This window comes from Orycteropus afer, unplaced genomic scaffold, assembly GCF_000298275.1.
Source record: "Orycteropus afer afer isolate SDZICR_OR568_19922 unplaced genomic scaffold, OryAfe1.0 scaffold00006, whole genome shotgun sequence".
NCBI classification, from domain to species: Eukaryota; Metazoa; Chordata; class Mammalia; order Tubulidentata; family Orycteropodidae; genus Orycteropus; species Orycteropus afer.
Genome location: NW_006921593.1, coordinates 3,397,102 through 3,419,884, shown reverse-complemented (window position 1 = coordinate 3,419,884; position 22,783 = coordinate 3,397,102). Strand labels below are relative to the sequence as shown.

Here is a 22,783-nt window from a genome sequence, read left to right as displayed (position 1 = left end):
AGAAGAAAAAGGACAGAAGGAAGAGCAGGGAAGAGGTGGTGGTACAGGGGAAAGAAAAAAAAGAAGAAAGCAAGCACGAACAGGCACTAGATGGCTACAGCAGAGCCAAGGACGGACTAAAAACCACTTGTTAACAGCTGACATGCATTCACAAGCTCTGTTTCCGTTGTAAGAGAGGAGGACGAGCGTCAGGCGCAGGGATGGTGGCTGCAGGGCTGCCGGTCCAGGGGCTGACCAGGCGGCGGTCTCGCTCTCCCTCCCCCCCCACCCCATTCCGTCCCCACCGCAGGCTCATTCCTGCTCTTTGTGAACGACTTCCTCTCTGGGCCTGGCTCCCCCGAAGATAGCCGAGTTGGGATTGGCTACTTGGTTGAGGGGTGTGGCGACTGTTCGGGGTTTAAGCTGGAGTCGTGGTCTCTGTGCTCTTTCCTCTGGGGGAGAAAAGACAGGGTATATAAAGAATGCACCCCACTCCCCACCCGGGCAGAATGATCAAAACTACGTTAGATCTCAACAACCCAGCCCAATTTCTACCACTGACAGCTCTGAACAGCTAGTATTCTAACCCAGAAGATGACAGAAGGTAGACCGCGTTTCCACTATGACTGAAGGGGCACCTGCCGTCACAGCTCTACGGTACCCAAAGGCAATTATCTCTGTGGGGTGATGTCAACGTATCACAAGAGACGCCCCTCCTGCCCCCCATTTCCACGTTACTGCCACACCTTCTGTTGGTTCTCTGAAATCCATATTGGATCCACGAAGGGGAGGGCCGTCTCGAAAGCGACTTCCCATTGGAGGACCTGTTCGCCGGTCACCAGGGCGACTACCTCCCCTGCCTCCTAAGAAGTCATCCCTGAAGCCTGAAGAAGGAAGAGAACATTAAATTATTTTTTAAACTACTGTCTTGGAGCTGGTTACACAGTATTTGGAGATTTGAGTTTAATTTATTTTAAATTTGTTAGCTTGTCCAAAATCTGAAGTTTCTCCAAAATAATGAAAATGAGCCCAAATGGGAACCTGCCGGGCAATTTTGACACTAACCAACTCTTTACTAAAAGGACCAGAATCTTAGGAGAGAAAAAGGAGCCAGTGTTTAAATTCTTAGCTTGCAAGGAAAAGTTGAAAAACACTGAGTACGTTCGAATACAGCTTAAAACCAACAAAAAAATTCTCAAAGCAGGTTTTATTCTGTTTTCTAATATAAATCTATAGTTATAGAAAAAGACAAACCTGAAGTTTAGAAGTATTTACAATTTTTAGAACACAAAATCACAAGGAAAGTTCGATATGAAGACAAAGTACAAATAAGAAGTCACCTCTGGGTGACACTCGCCATTGTCCCGTTCCTGCTGCTTTTGGGGTGTGAATGGTTCTAAAATCACAAAGCCGTTCGCCAAGGCAGGCCACCTCCTCCACAGGAGGGCACGCTGAGGGCAGGAGCCCCTCAGCCCCAGCAGCCCTTCCTCTGGGCACCAAGGGCCTCCACTTCCTCCACTCACTCGCACATGTGCTCCCACCGTAATCCACAAGACCCACGGCCTCTCGTTTAGAAACGTCAAGAGAAAGGTGCAATTCTCAGTGTGGTGAAGGGAGACTATTTCCTCATCGACTGGAAGAACCTTAAGCTTTAGCATTGTATTTAAGTGAAAATCTTTCATGGTGGGCGTGGGGTGGGGGTGTTGAGCTCATTAACTTTTTAACAGTAAAGCCAATGAGATCATACGGTAAAGCCAATGAAACGATCATTCAGTAAAACCAACTTTACGGCATTAAACAAATACACTTCCACCTCTTTTTTAGTTCTCAAAGATGACCACTTCTACTCATTCCAAAGATGGTACCAATGCTCAACAGTTTTTTTAGGACTCATCTTTAAGGAGACCCCTCAGAGTCCGAAGTATATGCTTCCACATTTCTCCAACGAGAGGGACGGTGCTGGTCTCACAGGGTGGTGTGGTGTGTGGAAACAGACTGAGTTACCGGGAACCCAGTTCAGAGACTGAGTTGCACAGTATCAATTTTAACAAAAGAAGCCACGAAAACAAATCTAAGAAGATCTGGACCAGTAAGACACTGCTCTGGGTGGAGACACGTTGGGATGCATGAAATATAAGGTTCTCCACTGTTTTCTAATTCTGAAAATAAACTGAGAACTTTCATGTTCAGAGTGAAAAAAAGAAGTATTAGGTTCTCTCTGAAGTCTGTAAACAACTAGAGCTTCTGGTGTTCATTAAGCCAACTTCCTGAGTATTCAGTTACCCTGGCATTTCCCCCAAATGACTCTAAACCCTGACAAGGACTTTTCCACCTGAGCATGGAAGTAGCTGCTCGCCTTTAACACAGAATTACACAAGTCTTCACCACCCAAGTTCAGTGTAAAACCCACTCATGCCCACAGCAGCAAGCAGGACAAAGTACAACAGAGGAAAAATGTAGTGGACACTACCATCAAGTGAGAGCCTCATTTCAGAATCACTGACGTGTCATCACTAGAGAGATGCTGAGGGGAAAGCAAAGTCTGACATTAACAAATAGTTCTATTGTCTTTTGATCGCATCCAAGCAGCACAGTGCGTGAAACCTTCAGTTTTCGCTACCAAGTCTGGTTTCACCCACTGCTGGTGGGATATTTTTAAATATGCTTTCTTCTCTGTATTTTCCTGCATTGCCTGAATTTTTTTTTTTTTTAATAAACAAGCATGTATTGTTTTAAAAATTAGTATCATTCTTCTAATGAATGAAAAAAGATCTATTTTCACAAATAATGTAAAGATCTCAAATTAGGTATTACTCTATCTGGAAGAGGGCACTCTGGTGGTGCAGTGGTTAAAGCATTCAGCTACTAACCAAAAGGTAGGCAGTTCGAACCCACCAGCTGCTCTGCAGGAGGAAAATGTGGAAGTCTGCTTCTGTAAAGATTATAGCCTTGGAAATCCTATGGGGCAGTTCTACTCTGTCCTACAGGGTTTGCTGTGAGTTGGAAACGACTCGATGGCAGTGGGTTTATTTTTTGGTTTTCTGTTGGGAAGTGAGTGTTTTTGATCTTGGAGGTCACCAACACACTGAAGCTCACATCTTAATTGATAGGTTTTAAAGTAGTCTCTGTGGCCACGTCACTGTATGTCTCTGCTTGAGAACCAAAGCCCAAACTCAGCCAACAGCGGAAAGACCTTAGTCACTAAGGTTAACTCCCACAGTTCCTGACCAATGAGCTCACTGTGTGGTTTCTACAGCACCAAGGAACAGGAAGCTGGTGGGTCAAAGCCCATGACTTACTGAGCCACTATTGAACATGGGTTGGTTTTGAGATGACATGTGTTTTGTTGCAGCACGTTTCAGTCAGACTAACACAAAAAGTTACAAGTTCACTGGATTATACTGTACTTTTATGAATAAGTTCATTTCTGATCAGCTACGGGACTTTTAAGAATTCAATTATTCAACAGATAACTAGTTATCTGCTTAGCTAAAGCAGTACTGGAAATGAATTTGTGAACATTTTACACTCACAAAACGCCTTGCACCAAGTCTTTCCCATACTTACCAACAACTTAACACTGAGCTGTGTTCTTATTAAGGAGCTCTGGTGGCACAGTGCATAAGGTATCTGAATGCCAACTAGAAGGTTGGTGGTTCATACCCACCAGCCACCCCGCGAGAGGAAGACTGGGCAATCTACTTCTGTAGAGATTTACCACCCCGGAAATCCAAAAGGGGTCACCAGGAGTTGGAATCGACTCGATGGCAGGGAGTTTGGTTTTCTGGTGTTCTCACTGGGTATGGGGAGTCTGTAGGACAGACGGGGGTCCTGACACTCTCATCTGACACTGTGGGGGTGCGAAAGCAGCTCATACTTGCGGAAAAGAGCCTTTTTCTCATTTTCTATCTTTCTGCAACACTTGACATTTTTGCCATGCATATGAATTACTTTTATAATTAAAAAAATCAAAGAGGTGAAGAAATTTTTAGGAGTTCAACCCTTCGAAGCAGAGGCCTGACATGCAACCAACCTCGAGGTAGGCCTGGGTGCACCTCGGTTGGACTGGGCTGGGTAAGAAAAGGCAGGGTAAAGAGAACCAACCCACCACACTGAGGGAATCCAGTCCGCTCCCTTCAAGGAAAAACAGGCCATCACGAGTTCCTTTACCATCTCGGGAGGCACCTGGAACCACAGCTCTGAGTCTACCTGGACGCTTCTAGAACCTCTGCACTAGTACTAGATGTAATGGCACATCTATTTGTGGCATAAACAAAACCACCACCAAGGAGGCCCGCTGGACTAAAGGCTGAGGAAGACGACCGAGTAAGAGAAAGGCAGAGAGACGTGAGAGGAGCAGGATGGTCAGGACAGGTAACAAACGAGATGGTCTCCCTTGGCCCAGGGCAGATTTCCAGCTCTACCCACAACAGTTAGGTTCTAATAGAGGCTTACTTGCAGCCTGGGGACCACTTAGCCAAGTTTTACTTGGGAAAGGAGCTAGGGGAGTAGTCTGGCCAGGCAGGCTACTCACAAGAAATGTACAAGAGCAGCAAGGCCACTGGAAAAAAGGTAAGTGGTGGTACTGTGAATACTGATACCGGAATTGAAGTCATCCCGGGAATCCCAGCCACCTCTAGATTCTCGAGAGCCACCCATTCCTGAGGACACACAAAAAGATAAAGTTCAGGTCGGATCATGACCCTGAGGCTCATCGGGACAATGCACAAGTCAGGGCATGGGAAGGTCAGTGACACCGTGACAAGGGGGTTTCTGCCACCGAGAGAGAAAGACAAACCCCAGCCCTGCAGAAGCATCACCCACTCTCTCAGAGATCGGAGACCTATTTTTAAAAGCTCACAGACACCTAGCAGGCCTAGGAGGTAGAGTTCTACTGGCAACTTTGACGAGTTGTCATCTGTGGGCACAGAGCAAGTGTTTATGTTCAGGTTTAGAAGTACCAATCACCTCTGTCATCTGGTCCACCTTTCCTGAATCCAAAGCCACCTTTATCTTGTTTTCTGCCTTCTGCAATGTCCACACGAAGTGACCGATCACCCAACAGCTAATAAGGGGAAAACAGTGTAAGTATTGGCAAGAAAAAACCATCTCAGCTGCTACCACGACTGAAAAAGCCTGCCAATACTTACTGCACCGTCGTATGTCAAAGCTTCCTTAAGGGAATCCACCTCATCGAACTCTACATAGCAGAATCCTGGAGGAGAGAAAAGAAAGCCGCAAGTCAAGGACTTCTGCCTGAGGAGTACGGTGGGATACCGAGCCATACAATCTCCCCCACAGCACAGGTACCATTTTTGAGCCTGGAAGAGTGTATTTTACTTTTCAGTAAGCAGAACATCGGTTAGAAATGCTAAACAAACAGGCCGAGATGGCAGGTGTATTTGCCAAAGCCCCCTTCCCCATGTATCAGCCACAATACAAAACCTTTCTTGGCCACTGCAGAGCAGACTCAGTTCTGAGTTGGGAACGACCCTCTAATCTAAGCTAGCTGGAGCTTTAGATTTCAAATTCAGCATCAAAAGTGCTTTGAAGGAAGAGACTGGAAGTGCTGATCAGTACAGGCAGTAGGTAGAAGTACTTCCCGAGAACGAACTGCCATGCTCCAGGGCTGCTGGAACCCAAGACGATCCTCTGGCAGACAAACTCCAGGCCCGCTGCTCCCAGCCCGGCCCGAGTGGGTCACTCGCTCAGCCGCAGCAGGCAAGCGGGGCAGGCCTCACTTTCCTAAGCTCAGCTGACAGATGGCTTATTACTATGTGTCACTTCAGACTCTCAAGTCAAGAAACTCATGATATAAGAATGGCACCCACACACATCACCACTCAGGTCGGCAAGCCGCTCTCTGCCTCCTGGGCACCTGGCCCCAGGAGTCACTCCGTACTTTTCACGGCTGTCCTCTGGGACAAGCATGGAAGCCCAGGCCTTTGCTCTGCAGCCTACACATCAGCATTGGACACACTGCTCTCAGGGGAACCTGGGAACACTGTCCCATGACAATGGTCGTTGAGCCCTCATTCTCACTCCTTCTGCATCTACAGCCTGTACTGTGCCTGAACTCTAAGCCACCCCCCCCACAATACAGTCCCTGAAGTCACGGGTGTGTTGACACCACTTATGATGTTATCCTTTGGATTTTAGAACAACCGGATTATGGGAGAACTATCAAGAGAAACATATGTGTCTACCTCAGTAAAATGCTCCCCGGAAAGCCCTCTGTGTATCTGTCCCCTTCTCCCCTGGATAGCTCTCTTATTGGCAGACCCAGGACTGCTACACAGGTGAGGCATACTGCAATACTTAACTGGGCAAACAAACAACAACAACAACAAAAAAAAAAACCCAAACCCACTGCCATCGAGTTGGATCCAACTCATAGTGACTCCTCCTTGGGTCTCCAAGGCGGTATCACTACGGAAGTAGATGGTCCAACCTTCCTTCCAAGGAGTGGCTGGTGGGTTTGAACCGCCAGCCTTCTGGTTAGTAGTCAAATGCCTTAGGCACTGTGCCACCAGAGCTCCTACTTAACTGGGCACATGCCACGTATTTCTACAAACTAGGTATCTTTTAAAACGTTTGTACACAAGTGAAACTCGAGATGCAGGAGTTGAAGAGCTCAGTTTACTCCAGCAGCCTGGCCCCGGACATACTGAAAACACTCATGAGAGTCATCAAGCCACTAAAGCATTCTGGCTCTGAGACCCACCTTTACAGTAATAATACAGGAATAATGTCCCCAAACTCACCTTTAAATTTGTCTGTGTCTTTGTCTCTGACTAGCCGTACACTCCTTATGCTGAGATCCTTAAAGATAGCATCTATGTCTCCCTGAACCGTGTTAAAAGGTAGATTTCCTACATAGGCTGTGTAGGGGGGTTCTGTGGGCAGCTCCTTCTGGCTACGAGAACCATGGCCACCAGCGCTGCCACGGGACCTAGGAGGAGAAACAGAGAGGGTTCAGGTCTGCGGTGGGCCCCAGTGAGTGCAGGGGCCAAGGAAGCCTGCCTTCCACTCAATCCGGTCAGCCAGCACACATGGCAGGCGAAACACTCGGCTCTCAGTATCCACCACTGCAAGTAACATTTCAGTTACAAAAAGCACGATGAGGTATCATTTATGAAAAATGGTGAAAGACATGTCCACTGCAATGCAGGAAGTATGTAAACTAACTTTTTCACTGCAAAGTCAAGCTCAAACATAATATAACCTAAGACAACTGGCTCCCTCCTATTCACTTAGAACCGTATCTGCAAAGTGTCAGTATCTTACAATCTGAGCAAAAGCCTTCCCTTCAAGGCCAGTGACCCACAGAAATGGACCGTCCTGAAGGAATGCATTACACAGGGAGACTGTGAAAGCCACAACCTGTATAAGGCAGAAACCCGTCAGAGAATGAAAACGCAGGTATTTTCTACTAGAGGAAAATGACCGGAAAATGGTTAAGACTGCACCCTGTCAAAAGGCAGAAGACTTGCAAGACCTACAAAAACAAGGCAAGGCCCTCGCCTCCCAGGCTTCAGGGATTACTGGAACCACTCAGGCTCAGCCTCTCCCCAGTACCACTGTGTCTCTACTGTCTGCTTATGAACAGTTGCTCTAGTCAACGTTTCAGAGCTTGTGTATCAAGCGCCACCTGCGAACGCTCTCCATGGACCTCTTCACTGGGGCCCTGAAAGGCACGGTGCGTGTTACTCCTCCCTGCCGCTCCTGACCTGTAAATCGTTCCTTGCTCACAGTCACACAGCTAAAAAGTGGCAAAGGCAGGACTCTGGCTCCATCACACCAAGGTCAATGTGCAGAGGTCTTCTTGCTAAACCTCAGCTCTGCCACTGAAAACCCATGACCTTGAGGAGTTACTCAGCTTCACTAAGCTCAGAGCCCCTGGGGAGAGCACACAGTCACTGTGCTCAGCTGCTAATCAAAAGGCTGGCCCCGAGTCCACCCAGAGGAGCCCAGAGAGCCAGTGAAAAGCCAGCCACTGAAAACCCACAGAGCACAGGCCCACACATGCACGCACGCACACACACACACACGGATGCCCTGACTTGGAACTGACGTGCTGGCCATCTCACCAGGAAGAACACAATGGGTGAATACTAACACAGACCTTGAGTTACTGAAATGCCTGACACACAGTTCACAGGTGCACAGTAGCAATGACCGCCATCACCTCGTCTTCAGCCTGAGGTCAAAATCAATTGAGACTCAAAACGTAGATGAGAAGGAAAGCACGTCTGTACATTAGCTGAAGAATGTCAGCTAACAAACGCAGAGCCCAAAACCATCAACCCCACTGCCGGCGAGTCGGTTCAGACTCAGAGACCCCACGGGGTTTCTAAGGCTGTAAATCTTTATGGCAGAAGACTGCCTCCTTTTCCTCCCACAGAGCAGCTGGTGGGTTTGAACCACCAACCTTCTGCTTAGTAGCCAAATGTCTTACCCATCGTGCCACTAGACTCCTTATAAATGTAGACACACTCATGTAATTAGAAAACCATTAATCTACAACCCACAACACAGTAACTATTTCAGGCAAGGCTCACCAGTGATGCTCAAACCACTGACTGAAAGGATTTTTGGGAACAAGCTATTGACATGACCTCAAACTGCCACCCACACAATTTTTTAAAATACTATTTTATTGTGTTTTTGGCACAGGTTTACACAGCAGTTTAGGTTCCCATTCAACAATTTCAACACAACGTGCTCAGTGACAGTGGTAACAGTCTTCACAATGGGTGTGCATTGTCATTATTTCCCTCTGGTTGTTCTATCTCCATTCATCTAGTTTCCCTGCCCTCTTATGGTCTTGTCTTAAAGTAACTGCTGACTGGTCTAATGCAAATGATTTTTTAAAGGAGCACAGGACTCACAGGCGAGCTCCTCTGTTATTGAGGTGTAAGGGAATCTCAGGAGCTGGTCTCTGCTCAAGGTTAAGAGAGTATCTCACTCAGGGCAACAGTCTCCGAGTCCCAGTCTCAACCAGTCCAGTCTCCCTCCTCCACAGAAATCTGAGGTTCTGGTCCCCACTTTCCTCCCATACTGTCAGAGTCCATGTATTCTGGCCCTGATCAGTAGTGGCAGCCAGGCACCGTCTAGTTCTTCTGGTCTTTGGGTAGATGGGGCCATGGTTTGTGTAGGCTGTCTGTCCTAGAGAGAAGTCTCTTTTCTGAGGGCTTGCGTTTCCTTTCTCTTCTGCTCTGGACAAGCAGAGACCAACAGCTGCATCTTAGAGGCGACCTGCACACTTAACGACTCCAGATACCTCTAACCAAGCAAGGATCGACCATAAACTTTATGAACTATATATTATGCCAATTCACTGAGCTGTCCCAAGAGACTATGGTCCTAATTCTACAAACCCAGGAAACCAATCCTATGAGGTAGCCACAGATTATTCTTAATCTCAATGGGGCAAAAAAAATAAAAGGTTTCTTTTGAAACGGAAAATCTGGCAATCATCATCTTACCCCAGTGACTGAACTTAGTATGGTCAGTAATGGCACAAACTTTTCTACCATGTGCTTCCTGATTTGGGCATGGGTGCTTCAACTACGTCAAGGTCATGAAAGACAAAAATGGAAGAAACATGACAACTACCTGCCACGTGCAACCTCTGCGTCTGGAATGAACAGCTATAGCAGACATTATCAGGCCAGGCGGGAAATGTGAATACGATGCATACAGACATAATTGTGTCGATGTTAAACTCCTTGGGAGTGATAACAATAGTGCAGTCACTGTCAGCAGAACACCTCTGTTCTCAGGAGACTGAAAGCACTTAGGAGTGACGTGTCCAGACAGCCAACATCTACTTTCCAATGGTTCAGCATAAAGCATGTGTGCTGGTATATGTACAGAGACAAATAAAGCAAAGGAGGTAAAATGTAACAATGTATGAATTTACCAGGGGTCACTGTGCCATTCCTTCACCTATACTGTGTGCTTGAGATTCTTCAACACAAAATGCTAGAAATATGGAAAACTCAGGAGGAAAAAAAATTTCCAAGGGGATGTTGTTTCTTTTTAAGGAACATTTAAAAACAAACAAGTCCCCTCACAATAAAGATCTGTTCAGTCATCCTATTTTCAGGGGAAATATTATTTAAAAACAATACGGAAAGAATGAAGAAAACCAAAGATGCACAGAAATAATTAGTCCAAGGGACCAGTACACCATGGGATCTGCAGCCTATACAACTAGGAGACCAGAAGAATTAGCCGGTGCCCAGCTACCACTGTCAACCACTCAGAGGGGGATCTATGTAGGAGACACTGGATAGAGTGGGAGAACAATTTGGAACAAAACTCAAAATCATTAAAAAAAAAAAAAAAAAAGAAAAAAAGGGATCAGGTTTGCTGGTCTGATAGAACCTGGTGGAATCACTGAGACTATGGCCCCTGTCTGCCCTTCAGGTCTGGAATTAAACCCACTCCTGTGGCTTCCAGCCAAACAAAAGACAAGCACATAAGCTGAACATTTGCATTAGGTACATACACTCCTTGGAGAGAACAATCACAGAACAGAAGGGCTGTGTATGTATAGGGAGACAGCTCAGGGGGGCAGGAGTGCATGGAGGGATGGACACAGGGACTAGGTAACTATGGGGAGGAAGTGGGAGGGGAGCTGTTGCATTGTGGGAAAATGCAGTCAATGTCATGAGACAAAGTGTATGTGAGCTGCTGTATGAAAAATGAATTTACTCTAAACTTTCACTCAAATCACAATGAAATTTAAAAAAAAAAAAGAAGTCTTGGAAAGCAATTTGGTCTTCTATTCATATATCTGCTTGGTCAATTAGGTAAGTAGGTATAGGAATAAAAAGAAAGACCCTCAATGAGATGGACCAACACAGCGGCTGCAACAGTGTGCTCAAACACTGCAAGGACTGGACCCGGCAGTGTTTTGTTCTGCTGGATCGAAGGCAGCTGTGAGTCGCAACTGACAAAACGGCACCTAACAATAACAACATTCACATGCTGCCAGACTATCATAAGGAAACCTCACCTTCCCGGACAGAAATTGCAGCTATCTCAAATATCTGATAACTAATATCATTATTTACACAGAAGAACCAAGGCACAATGGGTCCTAAATGACTGAAATGTTTTCAGTTTAATCATTCAGAATCCTGCTGCTTCTCCACAGGTGATGTCCTGCATTCTGTTCTGAGAACACCAGAAAAACAGGCTACCAGTGAACTGTACCCCACTTGTCCCTAATTCACCAGTTCTCCCAACAGTTTAGTAAATGGGATTTATTTTGCATTTCAATGTCCTTTGTGATATTACTTTATTATTCCTATCTCTACAACCATAAAACAAAGTATTTTCAATAAGATACTCTTTGGCACTGTCTATTAAATACAGGAAGATTTAGTATAAACATTTGGAAGAGTGTCAGAACACAGAAGATTACAATTAACCCTCCCCACTTTATATTCATTTATTCGACATTTAACTAAGCAGTCCATATAAAACACATGTAACTATAGATACAGGTATACACACACACACACACACACCTACACATACACACAGGTCAAGAATCAAAAAGCTACAGTGATTTTTTAAAATTTGCAAGGGACCTTCCTTAGGGAGGGCGAGACCTTCCACAGAGAGTTGCCAGAAGGACCAAAAGATGAGTCAGACTTGACCTCTGACTGAGTAGAGAGCAAGGAGTCCCTTGACAAGTATGTAGGCTGCTGCCCAGGTGAATGCTAATGTAACATGATGGGAGGAGCACTAGGAAAAGGCAGTAGGATGCGGAGTCTGCTCTGCCTTTGGGAAAATATAGAAAGAATCCTGTTTTAAAGAAGCAGTATCTGAAGAGCTAGCTAAACATCAAGCAAAGACACCCAACAGCTACCCGGTAATGCAATTCTAGCGCACAGATAAACCCAGGCCCTGACTTGTTCAACTCACTGAAGGCTCACGGAACTTCCAAGTGCCTAACACACTAGGCCAAAACAGCCACAAATACTACCCTACCTAATCAGGCCAGTCCCAGGACCGAAGTGAACTGTAGCTTTCATGGAGTTCACTGAAGTCACTACAGGGCAGGAGGGTGGGGGACATCTGGGTAGATTTCAGTTTCCTCCTGCTAACGTCTAGGAAGTGTTCTCTGCGCGTCACAAACTGGAGACATGGGTAAAACAAACCCTGCAGTGCGTATATATACAATTAAATGACACAACCCTGCCATCCACCTCTCACTTAAGAGTCAACGTCAGAGAACTGTGTACTCACATCCCATAAGGCTAGATCTGACACTAGACTGAAAATGGGGGTCAGACACAACACTATTCTCTAAACAAACAGACCGTGTGACATGAAGATACTCTCTAAAACAAGTCAAACATAGCAATGGGGAGAACAGCCGCACCGGACCCAACCCACTGCTGCTTTGGGGTAGAACCTCTGGGCCCGTTTTCCTGCCTGGTATTTTATATTTCATAAAAACTTTAAAATTGGCCATAAAAGCACTTCAAAAATCCTGAAGGCAACATCAAAGCTTAATGATGGTTCTAATGCCCAGATTTAACCCCTGAAGCTACGGTTCATGCTGAGCCGGTGGGCAGGCAGCCAGCGAGGTCTCCCTTGCCACAGTGGCAAGTCTGTGCAGGCCAGCCTCCTCCCCAAGCCCCAGTTCAGAACAGGTCCCTGCCCTCAGGGTCTCTGCTGCAAATTCAGGCCATGTCACACCCCACAGGCAATGGGCCACCGTGACTCCTCACTGCTTCTTTTTTACTGTCCCTCAAGGACAAGTCTATTGATTTTATAAAACAATACGTGAAAGTTTTAAAGTAATAAATTACATTCTTAATAATTCAGAAAGCCAACTATCTTAGGCGTCCAACATTTAGCTCCAAGCAGGACCAAAACCCGTTAGAGACTAGGCACTTTTCATGCAATATTTGAATGCCTATGGCGTCCAGTCCAGAGCACAGCAGGTTGGACACCAACCTCAGCCGCCCCCAGGAGCTGATCATTTCACTAAGACCACTGTGTCTGGCCAGCAGAGATCACACAAGAACTGCAGACATCCAGTGCACAGTACCGAGCAGCTCTCCACAGTGGATAAGCTGCGGGATGGGCTGACCATAGGGCAGAGCACTCAGGACGCGGACTCATGTTCTGGAGAGTGGATAGACAGGACCACCGAACGTGTGACAAGACCTCCAGGGGACTAAAGGCAGGGGACTAGGAAAGAAGTCAAAAAGAACACAGTGGAGGTTATTAGAACTATGATGATGGAAAAGTGAAGGATGCATGTTATAACCAGAGTTTTCTGGGGACATAGATTTCTGGTGCATTACAAACCACACTGAATTTAAATGCTGTTGCATTCTACTACTCCCAAAGCTTCAAAACCAATGTCAAGACACATGGACTGGAGAGCCTGAAGCTGTCCCTCTCTCATCTCGGGGGATAACAGACAATCTCACGAGGCTGCTCAACAGCGATGTCCTCCAAGTCCCACCCAGAAACGCTTGTCAGCGTGTATCATTTGAAATGTAGCACTAGCTATATCCTACACAAATCACAGTAAAGCTGCCTTTCCAGGAATAAAATCCAAGCAAGCAACAGAGACAATATCCAGCAGCACTCTCAGGACCAACAAAGATCAAGGAAAAGAGAGAAACAATAGTCAATTTGTAACCTATTTGATTTCTGGAATGCAGCTCTGGGTAAGGCATTCCATCGCGAACCAAATGCCTGGCAGTTAAACTCCACAGGAGGGAGATGAGGCAGTCCACTTCCACTAAGATTACAGCTCTGGAAACCCTCTGGGGCAGTTCTGCTCTGTCCTAGAGGGTCATTATGAGTTGGAACTGACTTGATGGCGGGGTTGGGTTTGGTTTATGAACAATAATAAAGGTTAAAGTCTCTAAAGTCAAATCCTTATTTCACAAAAACCATTTTATACTTGTTTAAAAATTAAATTTATAACAGAAATAAAATGTTTATACATAATTATTATGTAAACTCAAGCAATACACCATTACTTTTGGTTTTTTTCCTCTTACATGCACATGACTAGCTTAGCTTTTTTTTTTTTTTAAATCCTAACAGCTAGCTTTATTCACTTTCATCAAATTTCATTAATAGACTTTATTTTTTTTAGAACAGTTGCAGATTCACATGAAATCTGAGCAAGGTAAGTAGAGTTCCCATAGACCCAGCTCCACTGCAGTTTCTCCTACTGTAACATCTTACATTCCTGTGGTACCATTGTCACAGCTGTAAAGAAATACTGATACGTTGTCATTAATGAAAGGAGTCCTGGTAGTACAGTGGTTGGGTGCTTGGAACCCACCAGTCACCAAGCAGGACAAAGAGAGGCAGTCTGCTTCTGTAAAGATTTACAGCCCTGGAAACTCTACAGGGTTGCGAAGAGTCAGATTCTGACTTGATGACAATGGACGACAATGGACTAACCAAACCCCACAGTTTATTCAGATTTCCTTTGCTTTTACCTAATGTGCCTTTCCCATTCTACGATCCCGTCTAGGACACCATACTGCATTTAGCTGTAGGTTAGCTTTTAAATACTATCCGACACAATTAGGCTAAAAGGTACTTTATTTCCAACTGGATCTCTCTCTGCCAAGTGTCCTCATTCCCCAAGGCCTTCAATCCGTGTTCAAAATTAAATGCCTTTGTCTTGGAAACTGCCATTACTACAGGATCTCATGAAATCTCTTAATTTCTGGTGAACATCAGACACAGGGCAGCTGTGAATTCTTTGATGATCCCCATCTCCAGGAGCTCTTTTTTGCTGAACTCCTGGGAATGAGATCTTGTCTGAATAATTCAACCACATCTCTAAGATATAAAATGCTGTGCACCAAACCCACTGCAGTCGAGTTGATTCTGACTCACAGCAACCCTACAGAACAGAGCAGAACTTCCCCATAGCGTTTCCAAAGCTGTAAATCTTTCTCCCATGGAGGGGCTGACCTAGTAAAAGTTAGCAGCCCAATGCTTTAGCCACAGCACCACCAGAGCTCCTTTAAAAAAATAAAAATAAATAAATCTCTCTCACACACACACACACACAAAGTCGTTCCAACTTGTAGAAATAAGTTCCAAGCAGGTGGGTACTATCTTGTTTGCTGCCGTTATCTCCAGAGCTATTAAAGTATCTGGTACTTATCAAGGGTGGACACATTTGTTAAAGGAAGGAATGAAGGGAACTGCAGACCTAACAACTACTTTCAAACAAACAAAAAAACAACCAAACTCACTGCCATCAAGTTGGTGCCGACTCAGCAACTGCTCCTTGGGTTTCCGAGGTGGTATCACTAAGGAAGTACAATGCCCCATCTTCCTTCCGAGGAGTGGCTGGTGAGTTTGAACCGCCAGCCTTCTGGTTAGCAGTCAAATGCCTTAGGCACTACGCCACCGGAGCTCCTTGCAACTACTTTAGGACTGCAAATAACTAGGCCACTATTCTATACGGTATCCTTTGGAAAAGAAAAGGTTTCATGTAGTTATGTGACACCACAAATTAGGTATTTAAATAAGTATTATTCAAAACACTTGTTGGCAGCAGGAATGCATCAGAAAGAGGGACACAAGGAAAAAGTAACTGCAGGGAGGAAATGGGAAGAGAGATGTTACAATGTGGGAACTGCAGTCAATGTCATGAAACAAAATGTATATGAACTGCTGCATGGAAAATGAATTTGCTCTGTAAACTTCCACCCAAATCACAATAAAAATTTAAAAAGTAAAAATAAATCAAGTGTGCGTGGGGGGACCATTGGCAGTAACTGAGAGTAAGAAATATATTTTTACAAGATGATTTTCATCACATATGTATGATGGAAAGAGTCCTGGTGGCACAGGGCTTAAGCATTTAGCTGCTAACTCAAAGGTCAATAGTTCGAACCCACCAAGTGTTCTGCGGGAGAAAGATGTGGCAGTCTACAACCGCATAGAATTCCTCAGAAACCCTACAAAGGCAGTTCTACTTTGTCCAACAGGGTCTCTCTGAGTCTGAATCCCTTGGACCACAAGTTTTATTAAGATGTTTCCAGAGCTTACAATGCTGACTCTCTTATTTACGGGCTCTAGTCTGTTGCCATCTTAAGAGACAGAGTTCCACAACTGATCACAATATTCCAGATTCAACAGACACTAACACTGATCTTGCCACTGGACTTAGTACAAATCAAGGGAGTGGCTCTAACCTCTACTACTCATTGTACTCTCCATCATCATTCATGTATTTTTTTAAAGCCAGCTTCAATTAAGAATGTCCTTGATGAAATTATTAATTTGATCAAATCTCGACCTCCCCCCCTTGAATACATGGGCTTTTAATAGTCCAAGTTAAGAAATAGGTGGCAACAGTATTTGTTGCACATGATGAAATTTGAGTTTTAAACAAAAATTAGAAATTTTGGAAAACTTTTACTCACCAACATAAGCATGCCAGCCTTTCAAATATTCAAAGACTTGTCTGAAAAACTGGAGGTGATATATGAATAGGATTTTCATACTGTATAAAATGGATCATCATTTGGAAGATCTGCATAATTCAGAGAACTGAAATTGACCTATGAGTCTACTTCTAAAACCAAGCATTGGTAAAGAACCCATTAGAGTGCAAGATGTTATCAATACATTTTTAACAGAACAAGTACAAAAAGTTCATTGGTAAGGTTTCAGATTCCACAATGCAACTAACCTTTAAAGAGAACTATCACATGTCAAGTTTTGGTGTAGCTTCAAACAAGAATATTCACAATATCTGATAAGGTTATTAAGAGAGTTCTGGTGGTGAAGTGCCCAAGGCATCTGACTGCTAACCAGAAGGCTGGTGGTTCAAACCTACCAGCCACTCCTGGGAAGGAAGACTGTGCAATCTACTTCCATAGAGATACCGCCTCGGAAACCCAAGGAGGGGTTGCTATGAGTCGAGATCGACTCAACGGCAGTGAGTTAGGCTTTTTTTTGGCTTTCATTGTCCAACACAACATATTGCGAGAGCGAATGCAAAAGCAGCTGAAAGAAACCAGCTGTCTTTTATTAAGTCAGATATTTTAAAAGTTTGTAAAATGGGAAACAATGACACAATTACTGTTAAACACTGTTTCTGTCTTGGAAAAGAAATTTGTTAAAATAAAATATTTATGCTAACATGCAATAGTTTACTATTGCTACTTAAAAGGAATTCAAATATATATTTTTAAAAAGTACTTATTTTTAATTCCTAGTAAGGTAAATGGGAGCTCTAGTAGCATAGTCCCTAATGCACCTGACTGCTAACCACAAGGCTGGCGGTTCAAACCCACCAGCCACTCCTCGAAAGGAAGATGGGGCAATCTACTTCCGTAGTGATACTGCCTTGGAAAGCCAAGGACGGGTCACTATGAGTCGGGTCTGACTCAACGGCAAATAACAACAACAGTAAGGTAAATATTGATATAATCCAGACCAAAGATGTTACTTTGAGGACTAAGGTGGGCCTGACCCAAGCCACAGTATTTTCAATCACCTCGTCATCATCATCGTTATATGCCATCGAGTTGGACCTGACTCATAGCGACCCTTCCTCGGGTTTTGAGGCAATGTCCCTATGGACGTAGATTGCCCAACCTTCCTTCCAAGGAGTGGCTGGTAGGTTTGAACCGCCAGCCTTCTGGTTAGCAGCCAAGTGCCTTAGGCACTATGCTACCAGAGCTCCTATGTCAATCACCTCATATGCATGCAAAAGCTGGACAATGAATAAGGACCGAAGACGACTTGATGCACTGAATTCCGATGTTGGTGAAGAATACTGAATATACCATGGACTGTCAGAAGAATGAACAAATCTGTCTTGGAAGAAGTACAGCCAGAACGCTCCTTAGAAGCACGGATGGGGAGACTTCGTGTCCTATACTTTGGCCATGTTATCAGGAGGGAGATCCCTGGAGAAGGAGATTGTGCTTGGTTAATCAGGTCAATGAACCCTCAACAAGATGCAGCAATGGGCTCAAACACATCAATGGCCGTGAGAGCGGCAAAGGAAGCAGGCAGCGTTTTGTTCTGTCATACACTGGGTCGCTATGTTGTTGTTGTTGTTGTTGTTTGCCGTCGAGTCGGCCCCGACTCATAGCGACCCCTCCTTGGGTTTCCGAGGCAGTATCACTACGGAAGTAGGATTGCCCAACCTTCCTTCCGAGGAGTGGCTGGTGGGTTTGAACCGCCAGCCGTCTGGTTAGCAGGCAAGTGTCTTAGCCACTATGCTACCAGAGCTCCCGGGTCGCTATGAGTCAGAACCAATTTGATGGCACCTAACAACAACAACATAGTCCATATAAGAAAAGCTCTTGGGATCCTCAATAATTTTAAGATAGTAAAAAGGTTCTGAGACAAAAGAGTTTGTGATTTGCTTTTCCCAATGAAATATCCAGTACCAGCAGCCATTGAGTCAATTCTGGCTAATAGTGACCCATGTGGATCAAAGCAGAACTGTGTTCACAAGGTTCTCAACGGGTGACTTTTTAGAAGTCAATCACCAGGTCTTTCTTCCAAAGGGCTTCTGGGTGGACTTGGACCTCGCTTCTTGGTTAGCAGCAGAGCACACTAACCTTTCGCCCCACCCAGGTACTCCGGACAAAATACACAGCACAGAAGAGGCATAGAGGCCTCTCAGCTGATTGAAAAGTTATTAAAAGATTCCAAGAATACAACTGACTCCATAAATTAACAGAAGAGTGTGCAGAGCAGGGGAGACTGTGGTTCCAGCACTACCTGGAGGCACCAGGTTCTAAGCAGATGATCTCATTTAATTCTCCCAACAGCCCTACAGAGGAGTTTCTGCCTCGCATTTGGGACACTGGGGCTCAGAGAGGTAAAGCCGTTTGCTCCAGATCAGCTCACACATGACTGAGCTCCTGGCTGCCTGACTCCAAGGGCAGGGTGTCTTCCTGCAGTTTCCTAGAGGTCTCTCAGTAGACTTTTTCATAGAGGATAATGACTGAAATCAAGCACTGGTGATGATGGTGATGCTCTTGGGAAACTGAGGAGGGTAGAGAGGAGGACAACCAAACTTAACCTCTGACAGCTAAGGGGGGCTTAGAATGGCTTTTCAGTACCTTTACAATTCCAGTGTCAAGAGAAACAGCGAAAAGTTATATATGCTGCTTTCCTTCCTGTTAGAAGTCTTAACGTACAAGCCTAGACATTTAGACAGAGATGACCCACTTAAGACCCACAAGACTCAAAGGCTAGAAGAATCCTTAACTTCCTTCCCTAACTGAAACTCAATAAAGACCATTTCAGGTAGTAGTTTTACCAATCTTTGGCAGGCACAAATTCTGCAATGTCAACTTCTTTGCTACCTCCAAGTTCGAATCTAGTTCTCAGGACTGGTTATTATTAGTGTTGTTGTTATGTGCCGTCGAGGCAGACCCGACTCATAGCAACCCCTCCTTGGGTTGCCGAGGCAGTATCACTACGGAAGTAGATTGCCCCATCTTCCTTCCGAGGAGTTGCTGGTGAGTTTGAACCACCAGCCCTCTGGTTAGCAGCCCAGTGCCTTAGGCACTATGCTACCACAGCTCCCTTTAGTACTCATAAAGCTTTGTTGCAACTGCAAATGTAAAATCAGTATTCCTCTACATTTTTCCACCAACGACAAATGAAAAATAATTACCAAAGTGCAAAACAAAGAACCTTCAAGATCGGGTACCACCAACTCTTGAAAATGTGGAATTTGGCTCTGATTTGCTTTTTGAGTAATTCAATCCCGGAGGTTCCCTCCTTGCTGCTGGCACATGCCACAGGCCTCTCGGCACAGGACTGAAAAATTCATCATCTGAACTTCCTGACAACTTTCTGATTATCAAATGCCACCAAATAAACTTACAGGGAATGTACAATTCTGATTAAAACTAAGTTTTCAGATTACAACTCTACATTTCAGACCTGGGTCACCTATGACCAAAGTGGCTAAGAGTTGGAGACCTCTCACCTAGTCTGTGTTTCAGACTAGGCAGATGATGTCTTACAAAAGTACCAAACAAAACAATGTCAGAATGGCCTTCCATAGGTAGAATCTTTAATGCTCAAACATATCTGGATGTAATCAAGTAACAGTACCAAGGTTATCTGTTGATGCAGGCATAACTCAAATAACAGTAACAATGATCATTAAACTATGATACCATCTTGCTACATTTCAGAGATCACAGTAACTAACTCCTGATTCAAACACTGACCCTTGGGAATATGACAGCTGTTGCAAACACCACACCAATCCATGTCTGGTCCCCTGTAAAGTTCCCCAACCCACTTCATGGCATAAACCAACACAAAAAAATCATCAACATGTTCTACGAATTACTTTTAGGGAACAATAGTATTTTCTATGTACTTTTACATGAACATAAAGTCAGATGGAGAATCCCAAAGAGTAAGTTGTAGAAGATGCTTATTAAAAACAAACAAACAAACAAACTCACTGACATCGAGTCGGATCCGACTCATAGCGCCCCTTCCTTGGGTTGCCAAGATGCTATCTCTATGGAAGCAGATTGCCCAGCCTTCTGATTAGAAGTCAAATGCTAGGCACTATGCCACCAGAGCTCCTTTATAGGTCAAAGGGACTTTAAATAGCAAGCTTAGGAGGTATACAGTGATAGCTACTGGTCATTCAGGCCAGCTCTTGGAGGACATGTAGGCAAATGACTTAGTCACATTTTCATTTGCCTTTTGATATTTGGGGAGCTCTGGTAACGTAGTGCCTAAGGCATCTGACTGCTAACCAGAAGGCTGACAGTTCAAACCCACCAGCCGCTCCTCGGAAAGAAGGCCGGGCCCTCTACTTCCCTAGTGATACCACCTTGGAAACCCAAGGAGGGGTCACTATGAGTTGGATCCCACTCAACGGCAATGAGTTTGTTTAGTTTTATGGTTTCTGATATTTGAAATTAACTGCTTCTTTAGAGAATTTTACTTTTGATCGCTTACTATATATTGTTCAAGACACTCCCAACTGCCAAAACTTGACATGCACTGAACGTCTAACTTGAACTTCTAAAGTCACTAGACAAGGTGATTGTCTAATGGCGGAATTAAAAAACAAAACACAATACCCAGGTTCAGTACATTATAATCAGTTTATAATAGACAGAGAATCTCACTACAGTAACTAAAACACTGTGGATCTGCCTTGAATTGAATTTCACTCTGTTTAAGCTTGGAAGAGTTCCTGGATACGACTGAACATTTTTTGAAAGGAAGCCACCACAGCTCCCTTTGAAACTAGGGGGGAAAAAAAAATACAGTCCCAAACAACTAGTTACCAGATGCAAAATGACTTAAGTACAAACGTGGTGTCTAGAAACCTATCCCAAAGGCAGTAATTCTGTCATCCAACATCCAGTTTTCTTTTATTAGCAAATAAAATGTTCTTTGAAATAACAGGTAGCTCCACTCCCAACTCCCAGGTTAGAGTGTCTCGAATCATACTGGGTACACTCTGACACCAAAACAAGCCTTTACTGGAGCGATTTCCAAACCCAGGTATTAAATAATGTGATCATTCTTCAAAGATATTTCTAGGCTGCAACCCAGGGATCTGGACACCTCAGTAGGTACTACTGTGGTATCACCCTGGGAAAGAAATCCAGTCTGTTTGTTTTATAAAGGCCAAGTGTGTCCCTGACAAACATCAAGATGTTTTAAACCCTATCTTCTAAGTTCTCTGTGAGATAACTTGTATTATGGTTTAAGAAACATACAGCAGCAACATTGCGGGCTAATTCTAGGTTTCCTGGAGTTAAACACCGTAAGCTTTTTACTCATCACAAGGATCTTTTCTTTAAACAAATTGCTTCAACTAATGAGGTCGTCAGCTTGTGCCCAAAATCAGAAAGACGCTAAATGCTATTCCCTTCCCGGGTCAGAACGGAAAAACAGGAAGAAATAAAATTTTCTGCCAGCAAGAACATAGTTGGTAACTGTCAATAAGTACTCCGACTCAAGAAAGATTTTAAGAAAAACAAAAAAAACCCACTACGATGTATTTGTTTACCTTCCCACCCCCCCTTCCCGCTGCTCCGCAGTGAATCGGGCCATTCCTGAGCTCCAGCCGCCCAATGTCTTAAACTTCGGTGGAAGGGAACCTTCCCTCTCTCCGCCTCTCGACCTTACCCAGCCTGCCGGCCACCTGGGGAGGAGGGCCAGGGCTCCGGCAGCGGAGGCCCGGGGAGAGGCCGGCACCGGAGCAGGCCAGGCGGCGGCCCCACACCTCCGCGCTGCAGCACAACCCTGTGCTGGCCCTGCTGTCCTGGGGGATGGGGCTGGAAGCGAGAGCTCGTCCACCGGGGCCCTGCCCGCTGCTGCCTGGCCTCGCGACGGAGGCACGAATAAGACAACACGCTGTCGTCGGCGGGAGGCAGCAGAGGGATCCGCCCCATACCCAAGACCCCGGGAGCCTAACTGCCGCCGCCCCCTCCCCAAGCGCGCCATTTCTAGGCTCTGGCCCTCTAAGAGCCCCTCCCAGGCCTCCGCGGGCCCAATTGGGCCCCTACCTCTCACCGCACTGGGTGAGCGCGGGAAGACCGCCGCCCTGGAGCCCCTTGACTCCGCCCGCCCCCCGCGCCCGGCGAGGGCCCGCGCACATCCGCCTCACCCTCTGCCGCCGCCGAAGCTGCTGTAGGCCCGATCGTCGTAGGTATCGAAGTCCGCCATTTGCCGTCTCCGCTCAGAGAGGAACCAGGCTGAGCGAGGAAGGACCCCGCAATATAACTCCCCCCGCCCCGCCGCGGGGCTGTCCGTCGCG

The 22,783-nt window shown here is 45.3% G+C and overlaps 1 protein-coding gene across 1 annotated transcript; it reads right to left on the bottom strand.

Annotated features, from left to right (window-relative positions):
- Window positions 1-291: 291 nt before the first annotated feature.
- EIF4H (eukaryotic translation initiation factor 4H) lies at window positions 292-22,692 on the bottom strand. Its single transcript, XM_007940450.1, has 7 exons — window positions 22,634-22,692; window positions 6,744-6,931; window positions 5,130-5,194; window positions 4,948-5,044; window positions 4,581-4,640; window positions 726-863; window positions 292-431 (listed from the first exon to the last, which is right to left on the bottom strand). Exons 1-7 carry the CDS (start codon window positions 22,690-22,692, stop codon window positions 292-294), a joined length of 747 nt encoding a protein of 248 aa, XP_007938641.1.
- Window positions 22,693-22,783: the final 91 nt, after the last annotated feature.